This window comes from Silurus aristotelis, assembly GCF_946808225.1.
Source record: "Silurus aristotelis genome assembly, chromosome: 9".
Taxonomy (NCBI): Eukaryota; Metazoa; Chordata; class Actinopteri; order Siluriformes; family Siluridae; genus Silurus; species Silurus aristotelis.
In genome coordinates this window covers 28,092,777-28,108,989 of record NC_139582.1, presented here as the reverse complement: position 1 = coordinate 28,108,989, position 16,213 = coordinate 28,092,777, and the positions used below count along the sequence as shown (strand labels likewise).

At 43.8% G+C, this 16,213-nt stretch overlaps 1 protein-coding gene across 1 annotated transcript in view; it reads left to right on the top strand.

Moving 5' to 3' along the window:
* The first annotated feature begins 988 nt into the window (after positions 1–988).
* Positions 989–16,213, top strand: part of crebbpa (CREB binding lysine acetyltransferase a) — a 35,058-nt gene continuing 19,833 nt past the window's right edge. Inside the window, exons 1-3 of the mRNA XM_083550255.1 lie at positions 989–2,493; positions 2,607–7,586; positions 15,434–16,056. Coding sequence (XP_083406381.1) covers positions 7,508–7,586; positions 15,434–16,056 — 702 coding nt within the window. The 5' untranslated portion in view covers positions 989–2,493; positions 2,607–7,507. The remainder of the gene's footprint in view (positions 2,494–2,606; positions 7,587–15,433; positions 16,057–16,213) is intronic.

Genomic DNA, 16,213 nt, shown 5'->3' with positions numbered 1-16,213 from the left:
TCTTCGCCAGCATCGTAAACTTCAGCGAGTTCTACGAGGAGAGTTTCGAGGGCGGTAAAGAGTGCTACCGCGTGCTGAACGAACTCATCGGCGACTTCGACGAGATGCTGCGTAAGCAGGCGTTCTCGAGCGTGGAGAAAATCAAGACCATCGGCGCCACCTACATGGCGGCGTCGGGGCTAAACGGACGGCAGTGCCGCGATCAGACGCATCCCCACGCTCATCTGCGCGCCCTTTTCGAATTTGCGCTGGAGATGATGCGGGTAGTGGACGACTTTAACAAGAACATGCTCGGCTTCCAGTTCAAGCTGCGCATCGGCTTCAATCACGGACCGCTGACCGCCGGCGTCATCGGCACCACCAAGCTGCTGTACGATATCTGGGGCGACACTGTGAACATCGCCAGCAGGATGGACAGCACCGGGGTCGAATGCCGCATTCAGGTGAGTGAGGAGAGCCACGGCGTGCTTAGCGCGATGGACTACACCTTCGATTACCGCGGCACTGTTAACGTCAAAGGGAAGGGACAGATGAGGACATATCTGTACCCCAAACTTAACGAGAGCGGGTCCAAACAATACTCTGAACCTCTCAGCAAGGAGGAGAATACAAACAAACTACCCAGCAAGGCGCTCGCCGTAGCAACCAATTCGACACCCGCATCATCGTCTGCAACCAATCACAGTTGTTCCTCTGCTTCCCCGAGCGTCTCTCGAAACAACTGCGGGTTGCCACAGAGACCTAGCGTAGGCCCGGCTAATTTGTCAAAAGCGTGGCACAAAGACACTTTCAGAGACCCTTTGCTCAAAGGCGAGTCTTCGGAGAATTCCGCTCCCGCGCCAACTTTTGGTGGCACGCAGCCATCTTTGATGGCACAGATTAGCGCGCCTCTAGCCAGACCAGAGACACCTTTACGAGCTGCGGAAGAGGAGGAGGAAGAGGAAGAGGCAAACGAATGCTCGAGCCTCCGAGTGGGAGAGAGGCTTTAATCTGCTCCTGACGCTGCTGATCTTCACTGTCTTGTCTGCCTCCCTTGGGCATAAATTTCACTGAGGTTCACCTCCTGAGGTGCCTTAATAATCGATATTTGATGTAGGAGACCAATCTGTTTGGTTTCCTGCTTAAACAACTTTATAATATTAAACAATGTTATAGGGTTGGGGGGGTTGTGGTTTCTGTGTGGATCACAGTCTGGCACAAAAATGAAAGACAGGACAAGTGTGGGGTTTTCTTTTTTACGTTTCTGAGGTTCTCATTATTTCAGTGGCGTGCTTGAGGTTGTTAAAGTGCCTTCGGTAAAGATGAATTTGTGCACACATCTAAACAGATAACTACACGAACAAATTGGAGATGACGGAACAATGCTAGCATGCCATTTCAAAACAAAACAAACAAAAAAAATGAGACTGACAACGGACAATTCTGTGGTTTTTCGATTTATTTTCCTAATACAGTTTTGTTAATATATTGCAGTTATTTTTGCTGTACTCCATTTCTTAATTTCAAAATGACCTTAGGGACGGGGTAAAAAAAAAGTGCCAGTGGCTGAGTAAAGCAGTAAGAAGTGTTGAATCATAGATCAGGGGAATGTAATTTTTTCATTAGGGTATTAGATCATGGCTCTTGGGCAATCAGTTCTTTCACAAAAGTTTTTTTTTTTAAATTATGTTTGGTCGCTAGGAGCAACTCTAAGTACAGCTACTCAACCATGTTTTTTTGCTAAATGCACACGGAAAATTTAAGGTGTTCCTGTCAACCCGAGGGAAAATTAGCTAGAAAGGGATACGAGTAACGCACAAAGCAACCAAATACCTGAAATGCAGCCGAACACTTTCCAAACGGCATGTGCTGATATCAAAAATAATAATTTTTTTTTATCGCAGTTTGCAATAATATTACCATGTTGTATTTTTTTTTTTGCTTATTTCACTACAGATCATTTTCTTTACCTCAGTTCAGCCTACTATTTTCAAATCCCAATCACAGGATAGAAATTGTTCAAGCAGTTAAAAATTTTGTTTCGGCAAGGCTTTGCTGATCAGTCAGGATGCTTAAATACAGAGGGGTGATGATAATCGTTCACGTTCTTTAAGAAAGTTACGAAAGCCAACGGGGCTGCGTTTGTCAGTCTTTGTGTAAACTTGCGTGTAAATATGACGCTGAATCGAACAAATGTGCTCCGTTTAGCCACGCCCACAATCCTCCTATTTTAGAAAAAAAGCACGCCTCCTAAACGCGACATGCGCCGACTCTTCCGGGAAAACAGCTCGGCCACTTCTTTTACAGGGCGGCATTACTTTCGACTTAATTGAATGGCTAGTCTTATGATGTTTCACAAACGTTTTTATTCGAATCTAAGGTGTAACCTAAAAGAATAATGTGAAGTCTGTGATAAAATGAATGCTCTATAATGATTAATTAATTGGGGATATTTGAAACCTTTTGTTAACTGAGATACATAACATGGACTAGAGTTTGTGGACACCTGAGCATGTGCTGTTTGAACGTCCCATTCCACATTTACTGTTATAAGAACGTCCAATCTTCAGGGATAATGATCTACTAGATTTTGTGGAGATTTGTCAGATTTCATTCAGGGGTGTTAGTAAAGTGAGGTGCTGATGTAGGTGAGGTGAGGAGGCCTGGGGTGCAGTCAGATGTTCAGTAGGGGTTAAGGACAAAGCTTTATAGCAGGCCATTCGAGATCTACTCCATCCCATGTAAAACATATCTTCATGGAGCTGACTTTGCGCCATGCTGGAACAGGTTCGGGTCTCGTAGTTCAAGTGAAGGGAAAATGTCATGCTACCTCCTCTGATCTTGTGTTTAAAGTTTGGGCGAAGAACCAAATCGGGGAAGACGGAAAGAGAAAATGTCGGAGTCCTACTACTTTTGGCCACGCCGTGTATACCGATAAGGCCCTCGTTGATTTATTTGGCGCATTAAAATTTGCATAAAAGGAGTGTGCTTTGGTGGAGTTTCTGGTCACCTTACACTGTGCAGCGTTGTGCAGCAATCCAGTAAAACCTCGACAAACCTTTTGTGACATTTTCGCCCAACAGCACAAAATCTCGTTTTAACGAGAATAAAATAATCATAAGGGATTTTTTTTTTCCAACAGAGAAGCATTTAGCCAAGTTATTACTGTGAATGAATGATTTATATTTGTGTTCTAAGAAGAGTTTTTCTATTAACCGTTTGGTCGAATCCGTTGGGAAGCGTTCTCTGCAACATTTCAGATGATGGAATGAGAAGAAAAAAACACTTTGATATTTATGTCGGACATGGGACGTTGTCCTGTTTGAGTGGGATTGATTTCTCAGATCGTGCCAGTAGTGTTTAGTGTCAGTGTCTCTCTCTCTCACACATTGGAGCCTTTCTGCTGTATCTGTGCATTTCCAGTCGCACCATTTGTTATAAAACATGGTTGAACTTCTATTCTTTTTTCCCTTTATTCACTCCTTCCCGAGTGAGAGGAAGTAATGCTGCGTGGTTGAATTGTGCAAAATGCGTTCTGACTGCATTCTCTATGAGCCTTTTTCTCTTTGCACAGCCTCTTCTGCTCCACCTCCTGCCGCCCCTTTTTTATTTTTTTTATAAAATGGCATTACCTTTCAGTCATGTAGCAGATCAAGAGCTGAGGAAGTCACTTGTCTGCATTGTTACTTTGTTCTTACGAGCGAAGAAGAATCTAATCCGAGCCTGAGAATTTGAAGGTTAAAGGACTTGCTCAAGGGCTAAATGTGCCACCGCTTTGCGCCATCACCATCACAAATCTGCTGGTCTGGAAACAAGAAACGTTGCCATGACGACCTGCGCAACCCGCTCACTAACCGTCGATTTAAATATGTGATCTCCTTTTCTGTTCTAACACTAGAGACTCCTTTAAAAGATTGTCTCCTTACAGAAAACATCTTCACACGACTTGTATTATTAGACGAACAGCGCCATTTTCAAATTCTGCGAACAGCGGATCTCATAAAGCTTCACACATTCCTCGCTTCAGCAGCAGATCCGTGGTGGTGGAAATGGCGTCGCTTAACCGTAGCTTTCTGGCAGTCCTGGGATTTGAACCCGCAAACTTCTGATTACAAGCCCGGCATGATGACGAAACTCATTACATTTGCTGCTTAATTGAAGCAGAAGGTCCTGAGACTTTCCCTATCTTTACTTCTCCGGAAGAAAAAAACAAACAAAAACAATCCAGTGCCTTTTTTTTTCTCCTCTAAGCACTTTCTCATCAATAGAAAAAAGAAATCGCGTCCTGTATCGCAAAGACCTTTTTATTGTGCGTTTTAAATCCTACATGGAAATAAATATATATATATATATATAAAAAATAAAAAGAATCAACACTGTGTATCTTGATATGATAATAACTTGGGATAAATGAGGGATTTTTCTGTTTATTATTGTATGGTGCACTGCTTTTTGACCACACTAAAGTCTGAGTCACTCCAGATATGTATGATCACACCATCAGCTAAAAATTTCTAAAAGAAAAAGAAAAGGAAAAAAAGAAAAGGAAGAAAAAAAAAAAAGGGGGGGGGGGGGGACTCATGACTAGCTGTTTTTTGTTTTGTTTTGTTTTTTGGACTTTGGATTTCACTCCAGTTCACTTGAACCGATGAGCATTGCAGCTCTGATGCCCTGTAGAGTCTAAAGGGAAGACATTCTCGGTTGCGTTTCAATAATGTTTTTATCACTCCATCGGTGACTCACTTTCATTCGTTTCATTTCATTTAGTCTGACAGACTAAGGAACTACCATCAGGACAACTTTTGCAAGCGTCTCATAAGCGCACATTGTTTTCGAGGATCGTAGAGACTCTGTAGTGGTAGTTATGTCGATGGTGTTGCGCTCATCTTGTAATTATGACATTTCAAGCAATAGAAGTCTGACTTTCTTGCCCTTTTGATTTTTTGTGTGTCTCTCTACAGTGGTAGTCACTGATGGTATGTCAAACGGTATTTGGGACACGGCATAGTGTAACATTGTAATGAGAGGAGAAGAATTTAGAATACTAGCTCGCAAACCAACTAAGTGGATATTGTAATAAAATGAAATCACTCCCGTCTACGTGTTTAAACGGGACGAGTCTTTTGATGGTTTTAAAGACCTGGGGGATAAATTATTATTCAAATATTGTGAATTTCACTTAATCCTGAGAGGAGAAATCTGTTGAAAAGTCGTGCCTTTATGTAATAAGCTGATGAGTTATTCGAAGATGAATACATGTGTAAAAGAAAATATGGATTAGGTTTGGGTGTGCTACCAAAGGTGAAAAAAAAAAAGAAAAACAAAACAATGAAAAATGTGCCATCAATTTTTTTTTTTTTTTTTTTTTTTTTGTAAAAATGAGTATTATATATTTGCCATATGGGAGGATGTTTTTATGTGAACCAAAGAGATCTGACAAATGTATTTTGCCTTAGATGTTTTTTTTTTGTGTGTGTGTGTGTGTGTGCGTGTATAGTATGTCACGTTTGAATATGAATTTGATTTTTTTTTGTGCACATTATACATTTAATCTATACATGAGCATAATCTGTATACATTTGCACAATTCACTTTGTATGTACATATCCTAATGTATTATTTTTTTCTTTCTTTTTTTATTTTATTTTCATGATTGAGAGAAAAAAATTTGCATGTGCCAGATTTGGAGAGCAGGAAAAAAAAAACTATGGAGAAAAAAAAAATTGTCACTGGTGTGCTAGTGTGTGGTTGTGATTTATTTGTGTGTGTGTGTGTGTGTGTGTGTGTGTGTGTGTGTGTGTGTTTAAAAAGGTTGTAGATTTTATTTGTTACATAAAAAGCACAGTTATTTTCACTTAATTGTCACTTAAATATTGGTAAGACAAATAAGATTCGTCACTTCGAATGTGATGTAATTCTACTAAAATTACAAATGATTTTTGAGCTAGCATTCAAATTATGATTTTTTTAAAACCCATTTTAATCGCCTTTCCTGCGGATTTTAAAGTGATGTACCCAAGAGTTTTGTTCACGAGAAGAAACAGGATGACAATAGATTTAAAAATATATATATATGGGCCCCATTCTAGCATATTTTACATCACGTTTTTTGCGACATTGATGCGTTACGGTCGAAGTGCCTGCCTCTCAGAAAGAAATAATAATGTTCCCAGAAAAACATTTTTTTATAAAAGGGGATCATTTTTGTACCCGTTCTGTCATAAAAGCGAAAAAAAATACCCCAAAAAAAAAACAAAACGGAGTTTGTACTAAAGAAAAATTGTTTAGTTGAGAAAGTAGGCATGTCTGATACTTTGTCGCGCCCTATCGGTTGAACTAGGCATGCGCGCTTTTGCGTGACACTCGTCTTATTACGTCCGCTCCTGCATGCAGGTGTAGGCTCGTTAAAAAATAAAAATAAAATTTCTAACATTTTTTTAAAACCGAATCACAAAACGGTGTAACCTAAACACATTTCTCCTCAGGAATATTTTGGATTGGATGTTTTATTTTATTTATTTCAATATGTAAGTTGTCGCCTCCTATCGGTTGAAATTGGGGGTACGCGGTTCTTTTTTTGCGTGACGTTCGGCTCATTACGTAAGCGCGTGCACGCACGCATGCCCCTCCCCCTGTCGCTGGAAAAAAAAACTTTTTTTTTTTGTATCGAAGGAATCAACAGCCGCCATCTTGTCGCGGCTCGGAAATCGGGATTTCGACACGGCGCTGGTTTTTAACTCGGGAACGGCGCATCCGAGGCGACGTCCGGCGACAGCTCGCGGTCCGAGGCACCTCCGCTGAAGCGCTACGGAGCCGATTCGGGCGGAAAAAAAGCCCGGGATTCGTCGGCATTCGCGTCGGCCACGAACCAACCCAAAAAAAAAAAAAAAAAAAAAGCCTCCCCCCCCTCCTCCTCCTCCTCCTCGCGTTCTTTCGCGTTCTTACCTTTGATTTCCCCGTTCGCTCCGTGTCGTTCACACCGAGACAGGGGGAGCGGATCTCGGCGCAGGGCATCGACGGCACGGCGGCTGCAAGAAGAAGGGGAAAAAAAGAAGAAACTATTTGAAATAATAAGAACAACCAGAAGGGATTTTAGGATGCGTTTGTGCACGTTTGGAGGGTTTTGCACGATTTTTTTTGACGTCAGAGAAAAGGTTTTGATGAGGATGCACATTTAACATCGGCGCCACGACCGACCGACCGCACGATTCCTCCGGAATATCTCCATTTATACGGTTTCTTTCGCCATAAAAAAAAACATTTTTATTTATTGAAAGGGAATTATATATTCAATAATCTTTCTGGGGCTGATTTACCGACGATAATGTGGGTGTTGGGTGTTGGATTATCATGGGGTAAATGGCGGTGGCGCTGTTGCTACTTCTTTGAGAATCCCTCCTCGCTGCTTAGCTTCAGCTAATTAGCAACTCGAACGTAGAAGTGAATTTCGCTTCATTTTTTTTTTTATATAAAAAGAAATCCACTTCGCCTCAAGGATTTTCATTTTTTCCATTTTAAAATAAAAAAAATGGCTGATAATCTATTGGATGCTGGACCTCCGAGCGCGAAGAGGCCGAAGATGACAGCACCTGCCTCAGACGGGCCAGGTAACCGCTAGCTCACAACTTCTACACTAATATCTACAAACACACAACAGCGGGTTTACTCACAGCTTTTTCTTACCTTTCACACTTTAAAACTTCACCAAAACCCTACATTGATCGTCTTGGCTCATTTCTCTCCTCAGTATTGTTTTGTTCGCAGTAAAAGTGCCGTGTTTACCCTTCAGAGCTCCGCTAGCTAACAGCTAACATTCATTTTTTCCCCCTTTTGCAGCGTAATTCGTTTTTCTGTCAGCATTCACACTGTTTTAATTGAACCTTTTTAATTCGTTTTATAAACATTTGGCTTTCGGATGAGTCTAAACAGGTGTAAATGTGCAAGAGAGTAAAAAAAAAAAATGATGATAAAAGAAGCTCAGAATGGACAGAAAACGCCTGAGGCTTCTCGACAGTGCGCGTGTGAAGTGCGGAAAGTGCGGATCGGGGACGTCAGTGGACGGCTGGAAGGCGCGCGTGACGCCTCGGCGGTGTTCCACCCTGTGTAGTAGGCAAGTGCGCGAGGACGGAGCCGTACTGTTTTGCTCTGTCTGTGAGGAGCGCGCGCGGGACAGGAACAGGTCATGCACCCTATAGGGAACTCCTCTATTCATCCTGGAGGAGTTTCCTGAGGTAAAAGTCACCAATGCTGCTCTTTAGGTCAATATGAAGCTCTAAAAAAACAAAAAGCAGCTCTCTACCCTCCCTCAATGCACAGTTACACTTCGATGAGACCTTTCAAAGTCTAGTAAAACAAAAGGGAACTCTGAAGACACCTGTCCATGCGTTCACAAACAAAACACCCTGCAAGGCATGCGGTTGTAGAAAAACAATCAGCGTCTGGTTTGTCCTCTGTCTGCCCTACTGTAGTGCACAAATCTACGTGTTTTGGGCAGTCTTACGCGTTTCTGGTCCTGTCTACCGGCCAGAATCCAACTAGACAGCGAGGCGCTCGGTCGTAGGAAAATAATCAACGTCCTGGATGATTTTTCTGAGGCGATAAGTCATTAATTGTAACTAAAGCAGCTCTTTAGGTCGATTTAAAGCTCTTTATAGAGTGAAACATCAGGTTTCTATACGTTTACACGTCATAAAAAACGCAAGAGAAGGAATCCGATGACTACTGTCCCGCCCATGCGTTTGGAAATAAACCAATACTCTGAAGGCGTGGGGTCATAGCAAAATAATCAACATCCTGGACATTTTAATTTTTTGAAGTAACAAGTCATTAGCGCTCTGGCTTCTTATCGAACACATTTAAACTGCATTAAAAGAGAAGTTTCGACACGTCCGACGAGCACTTCGAAAACGTCACTGTCCTCTCCATACATTCAGTAATAACACTCACCTGTACACGTCGTAGTACTCTAGTACATACGAGTCTACACGTATTGCGTTTAAAAGGTCACATCCGTACAAAGAAGATGCAAAAGTTTCACGTATCCAAGGCGCTTCTTACACGTCGCTGTCTTTTCCGTGCGTTTAGAACGAAAGGTGTTCGGTTGTCGCACGATAATCAGCATCCTGGAGGATTTTCTGAGGTCTTTTGGCCAATTTAGGTCTTTAGGTTCTCTTACGCTTATTTTTAACGGACTTTTCGCTGACACACGTTTCAAATACGTTCCAAAGTTCTTAAAAGAAAAACATTTCCAAAAGTCCAAAGAAATGAAACATTCGAGGCATTCAGTCGTAGGAAAATAATCGGCATCCTGGATGATATTTCTGAGGTAGTGACTGAAGGACACTTCAGTGAAACACGATTTCGAATTACATTACGAAAAAGAAAGCGAGAGAAAACACCTGACACGTGCGAAAAGCGTCACTGTCCTGTCCAAGCTTTTAGAAATAAACGACTAGCAAGTGATGCGTGTTTAAAAGGAGACCTATATAAATAAATAAATAAATAAAACTTGGCCACGTTGAAGAGTTTTTAAAACGTCACTGTCCTGTCCAAGCGTTTAGAAATAAAACCCTTTCCAGGTGTGCAGTCATAACGTTTTAATGTGCATTTGGTATTTTTTTTTAAAGAAAACACTTGCTAGGTATGCAGTCGTGGGAAAATAACCAGCGTTTGGCGTGCGCTGTATGTCCTCTTGGACATACAACTTTTTACATATTTCCGAGGTAATAATTCTTTAATACGATGCGTTTAAACGTACGATTGCGCTTCAGTGAAACACAGCTTCGAATACGTTTAAAAGCCATTATGTGAAGCAAGAAAAAAAATGCAGCGAGTTCCACCTCTTCCACATCACTGTTTATACGCAACCTTAAAGGCATAAAACTGTTAAACACTTGCTGTCCTATGAAAATATTCCTTTTCGCTGACACACGTTTCAAATACGTTCCAAAGTTCTTAAAAGAAAAACATTTCCAAAAGTCCAAAGAAATGAAACATTCGAGGCATTCAGTCGTAGGAAAATAATCGGCATCCTGGATGATATTTCTGAGGTAGTGACTGAAGGACACTTCAGTGAAACACGATTTCGAATTACATTACGAAAAAGAAAGCGAGAGAAAACACCTGACACGTGCGAAAAGCGTCACTGTCCTGTCCAAGCTTTTAGAAATAAACGACTAGCAAGTGATGCGTGTTTAAAAGGAGACCTATATAAATAAATAAATAAATAAAACTTGGCCACGTTGAAGAGTTTTTAAAACGTCACTGTCCTGTCCAAGCGTTTAGAAATAAAACCCTTTCCAGGTGTGCAGTCATAACGTTTTAATGTGCATTTGGTATTTTTTTTTAAAGAAAACACTTGCTAGGTATGCAGTCGTGGGAAAATAACCAGCGTTTGGCGTGCGCTGTATGTCCTCTTGGACATACAACTTTTTACATATTTCCGAGGTAATAATTCTTTAATACGATGCGTTTAAACGTACGATTGCGCTTCAGTGAAACACAGCTTCGAATACGTTTAAAAGCCATTATGTGAAGCAAGAAAAAAAATGCAGCGAGTTCCACCTCTTCCACATCACTGTTTATACGCAACCTTAAAGGCATAAAACTGTTAAACACTTGCTGTCCTATGAAAATAATCAGTGCCTGGTGTGCGCTATATATACACGACGTCTCGCCATTTTACAACCCCCTGTAGTGCGCCAGTATACGAGTACGGATTCGAGCACGTTATCGACTTCGAGTGAAAAGAGAATCTCCCTGTTAGCAAACAAAACATCTTGGGGCAGGAGCAGTCCCTTCATGAATTCACCCTGGAAGCGTTTTCGAAGGCGTTAATACCGACAAGCTGATGGCGGCTTCAATAACGCTCCGATAAAACGCTCTCACGTTATAGCAGCTACAAACGTACAGTCTCTCTCCTGCATTTTCTTCGTATGAAAGGACACAAAGCAGTTTGACATCTGTTTTGAAAGTTTATTTACAATACCCATCATGATAAAAAATAATTAAAAAACCTTTAGCGCTTGAGGTCAGGGAATGTTCGCGTCTACACCGTAAACAAAATTAAAAACATTAAAGTTTTTATCGTGCTAAAAGTGCTGACACGTGCACCTTAATTGTAATAAAAGCGTTCACGTGTGCACCTCAATCGTAATAAAAGCATACACGTGCCCCTTCATCGTAACAAAAGCGTTCACGTGTGCACCTCATTCGTAATAAAAGCGTTCACGTGTGCACCTCATTCGTAATAAAAGCGTTCACGTGTGCACCTCATTCGTAATAAAAGCGTTCACGTGTGCACCTCATTCGTAATAAAAGCGTTCACGTGTGCACCTCATTCGTAATAAAAGCGTTCACGTGTGCACCTTTATCGTAATAAAAGCGTTCACGTGTGCACCTTCATCGTAATTAAAAGCGTTCGTGTGCATTTACTTGTACCCCTTAATTGAATAAAAATGTTTGCGTGTGCACCTCAATCGTAATTAAAAGCATACACGTGCACCGTCATCATAAATAAATCGTTCACGTGTGCCCCTTCATCGTAACAAAAGCGTTCCCGTGTGCAATGTCATCGGAATAAAATCATTCGCGTGTGCACCGTTAACGTAATAAAATGGTTCACGTGTGCACCTTCACCGTAACAAAAGCGTTCACGTGTGCACCTCAATCGTAATAAGAGCATACACGTGCCCCTTCATCGTAATAAAATCGTTCGTGTGTGCACCTTCATCGTAATAAAAGTACATGTGTAAATATGAATAGTAATAAAAGCGTTTACTTATACACCACAATCGGAATAAATGCGTTCACGTGTACACATTAGCCGTTAAATATAAGCAGGTACTTGTTTACGTACATGCAAAGGTGTTTACATGTACATCAGCTTAAGTGTTGACATGCTCACCTTGGAATAAAAGCGTTTACGTGTACACTCTAACCATAAATAAAAGCGTTCACGTGTATACTCTAACCATGAATAAAAGTGTTCACGTGTACACACTAAATATGAATAAAAGCGTTCACTTGTACCCTCTAACCCTAAATGCAAGCGTTCACGTGTACACTCTAACCATGAATGCAAGCGTTTCGCACGTACACTCCAACCATAAGAGCGCTCACGTGTAAACACTAAATACAAATAAAAGCATTCACGTGTACCCTCTAACCCTAAATAGAGCATTCACGTGCAGACCTCAATCGGAATGAAAACTTTCACATGTACACGCTAACCATGAATGCAAGCATTCACGTTTACACTAACCATGAATGCAAGCGTTCACGTGTTTAGTCTGAATTTTTTTGAAAGGTTTAGTCTAGTACACTCACGTGTACAATTTAATAAAAATAAACAAAAGTTCACGTAATCGCGGTCAGAACATCTATAGTATAGAATAGTTCACGGCGAGTACGAATGGCATTCTTGTAAATGCGAACTACACGTTTTTTTTATTTTTTTATTTATCTACTCGGCACGTAATTAGGCCGGTTCTGCGGCATCTGTTTACGTTTACGCTCCGTGTGTGTGTCTGTCTGTGTGTGTCTGTCTGTCTGTGTGTGTGTGTGTGTGTGTGTGTGTGTTTGAGTCACGAAGCTCCTCCTGTGCGATTAAAAGCCTCCTGTGAGGAAACGCGACTTTTGTTTCGTATAAAACGTGAGGGCGGATCGGTAGCGCAGGACTGAGGCGCGTGCAGGACGTTTATAGGCCCCTATATTGTGTGCCTTTGCAACCTTAGATATCTTTTAATGTTTGTTTTATAAAAAAAACAAACGAAACCAAACCGTGTTCCAGGCAAAAAGGAACGCTCAGGAGCTGAGCCTGGAAGTTTGCGTGTTTGATCTGGTATTCAAGGATTGGAGCCGAGATGTTTCTCCCAAACAAAAACACTTTCACAGGCCACTTGATTGCACACACCGACTGCAATACCATGTTTTGTTTTATTTTTTGTTTGAACTTTTTCTTCACAGCTTTTCCTTTAGAACGCCTCTAGAGAACCCGAGCCCACGCTCCCTCCGTCTCGTTCGCTGTCCCTCTGTAAAAAAAAACATTATTTCCACAATAAAAAAAAGATCAGAACGATTGCGTAATAGTGTTGCTTGATTGACGTTACGGCGGTTCTGCTCTGATTATATTTTGGGGGTTTGGGGAGTCGCCTGATGGTTTGTTCTCGATTGTCAGTATCACTCACACACACACACTCACACACACACACACACACGCGGGAGACTCTTGCCGCTTCACCCGGGTACAGACACTTCAGTGTCATCTGTTTGCAGAGTGTGTTTTATTACGTTGTGAAAAAACAAGTTGTTTGACTGGAAAGGAGAGTCTGAGAATAAGGGGGAGAACTAGAGAAGGAGAGAGAGCGAGAACCTGAGAACAATAGACAACCAGAGAGAAAGAGCGTGTGTGTGAGAGAACCTGAGATAAAGTAAGAACCAGAGAGAGAAAACACGAGCGGAAGAGAGAACCAGCGAGAAAAAGAACTTGAGAGGAAGGGAAACCCAGAAAGAGTAAATGAGAGAGCTGTAGGAAGGGAAAACCGGAGAGAATCTGAGAGGAAAGAAAGAACCAGAAGATAGACAAAAGAGAAACTGAGGAAGGAGAAAAAAAGATATCAAGGACTAGAGGGAAACTAAGAGATCGACAGAGCCTAAGAGAGTCCTGAGAAAGCAGGGAATCCGAGAGAGACAGTGAAAGAATTGAGAAGGAAAAAGAAAGCAAGGGAGAACGAGCCAGAAAACTGGGAAAGATTGTAAAAGGGATGAGAGGGCTTTGCGTTTGGTGATTTTCCCACAAAGGATCAGTTGCTCGGTTTTCCATCTGGGAAATGATTGTGTGTAGGGATGACTATCGCTCTGCGCTGACATGTTACTCGTGTTGAACGTCTGGAGTTGCTGCTGTGGTTGGTGCTCACGAAGGAGCCCAGAGTTCAGGGTCAGGAGTTCCACTGGAGGAGCGCCACAGGCAGCTGGCTTACTGCCCTGGTGTGTTGAGTAACGTCAGGCTGCCGTGCCCGAGTCTCTCGGAAAGTCGGACAAGACGTCTGCGTCATCATCTCCACAGGCACGTGTAAGGGCGGATTTAACCTGCTCAGGTTTTCATAAACCAGAACAGATGTGATGATTCCCTCTTGTGGTCAGCGTAACAAAAAAGAATGCGATCGCGTACAGGAAGTGTACGCAGGTGTTGAGGAACATGAGGTTTGCCTTAATCACAGCATCAAAAAATTAGCCCCGGTGTAGAATTAAAAGTGGCTCAGCTTCACACCATAGCAGAAGTAGAAGCTCCGGAGGCCTGTTGCTGTGCTTTCCACACATGTAAGAAGGCCGTTGCTGGAGCCTTGGCGAGTTCACGAGGAGGGGGGGACAAAGGTGTAATGGCAGAGCAGGGTTCCCTCTGTCGCAGGCGAGCGAAAACCCAGAGCGTGCTGCACCTGTTCCAGCCCAGACGGCCAACTATCACGCCGGCCCCAGCGACCGACAGCTGCAGCTGCCCTGCCGTGTTTATTTATAGACGGAGGGAGCTGTATGAGAAGGAGGGAGGGAGAGTCTGGATCGGAGCGGGAGGAGAGGTAGCGAGGGATGGAGTGATACAGTCCTCAGCGTGTGGGGTTCGGGTAGACGTTTCTCGTAGTTTTGGGCCGCCCACAAAACTCCACAAAAGCAGCTGGAACACGAAACGGTGGATCGAGGTGAAACTCGAGCGGAAGACGTTCCGACTTTCGGACTCGCAGACGAATCGAACACGCGAGTTAGAAGTGGTCGTTGCTCAAGAACGTTGTCGCAACACCCGGGAAAGTCTCGAAGCGCGCCAATTGTTTCCTTTCGTCTCGTCGTATCGCAGAAAATCTTTCTCCCTTCACGACGCTGTGACTCGGAGCTTCACGTGGCTTGTGAAACCAAAACAATGGCGTGCAGCGCTGTGCCTCCTGGCTCCGCTCCAGGGTGTGCGAGTGTGCTTATGTGTGTGCGCTCGATGCGCTGTTAAAGGAGTGATTCAGCACAAAGATGGAGAGATAGGAGCCGTGTGAATGAAAGGGAGACTGACAGAGAGGGCTGTATGCTGGCAAGGCCGTGTGTGTGTGTGTGTGTGTGTGTGTGTGTGTGAGGGCGATAAAAGAGGAAGAGATGATCTCTGGAGTCTCTCTAGTGTCACGCACCTGCTGACAGAGTGCCCTCATTTACTGCCAGCCGCTTCATGCTACACGCGCCGCATCTCAATCACACGACCGGGAAACCCACGCGGCGCGTGTAAATAGCTGTGATGCTCTGTAGACTGAAGAAAAGAAATCTGAGTTTTGGGTTTAGAGTGCTCTGGAGGTGATTTCGTGTCTACATTTTAGCATGTGTCGATATTCCTTAATTAAATGACTGGTATAACCCCGCCCCCTTTCCTGTAGCTTTAGATGATGCGTGAACATGATTGACCCCTTTGTTCTTTGCTTATTCCCAGAGTTGAGCTCGTTGTCCTGGGACGACCTGGAGAGCAACCTGCCGGACGAGTTGATTCCGAGCGGCCCGAACGGAGACCTCGGTCTGATGGCCATGCCCTCGAACGGCAGCGGAGGCGGTGCGACGGGGATGGCGGACGCCGCTGCGAAGCACAAGCAGCTCTCAGAGCTCCTGCGGGCGGGCAGCGGGACGGGCCTGAACTCGTCCAGCCCGGGTCAGGGGGGGGGCATGGGGCCTCAGCTGGGTGCTCTGGGTAAGAGCCCGCTGGGCCAGGGCTCCCCTTCGCACGCCTCTCCGACGCCCAAGCCAGCGGGCGGCGCTCCGCCGGGTAGCGCCGGCATGGGCCTGAACCCTGGCTTCAACCAGGCCATGCTTAACAACGGCATGATGGCACAGAGCGCGGCGGCACAGCAGCAGGGCCAGGTGATGAACGGGACGCTGGGGCCCGGCGGGCGCGGCAGAGGCGCACCGGGCATGCAGTACCAGGGGCCGGCGTCTGTCGGGCAGCAGGTGGCGGCGGCAGGGGCGGCACCCGGAGGAGCGGGCAGCGTGCTGGCCGAGACCCTGACGCAAGGGGCTCAGCAGATGGGCATTAACCCTCAGCAATCAAGCAACATGAACAAGGTGAGAGGCTCGCTCTTTTTTCTCGTTGCCCGTTTTAAGGTCAAGCTGAAGTTTTGTGATCGCTCCTTGTCTGTTCTCTGAAATCCCCAGCATGCGTCACAGAGACGTTTCAGTAACGTTTAGCAGCCACTAGGGGTGTAACGGTACACAAAGATTA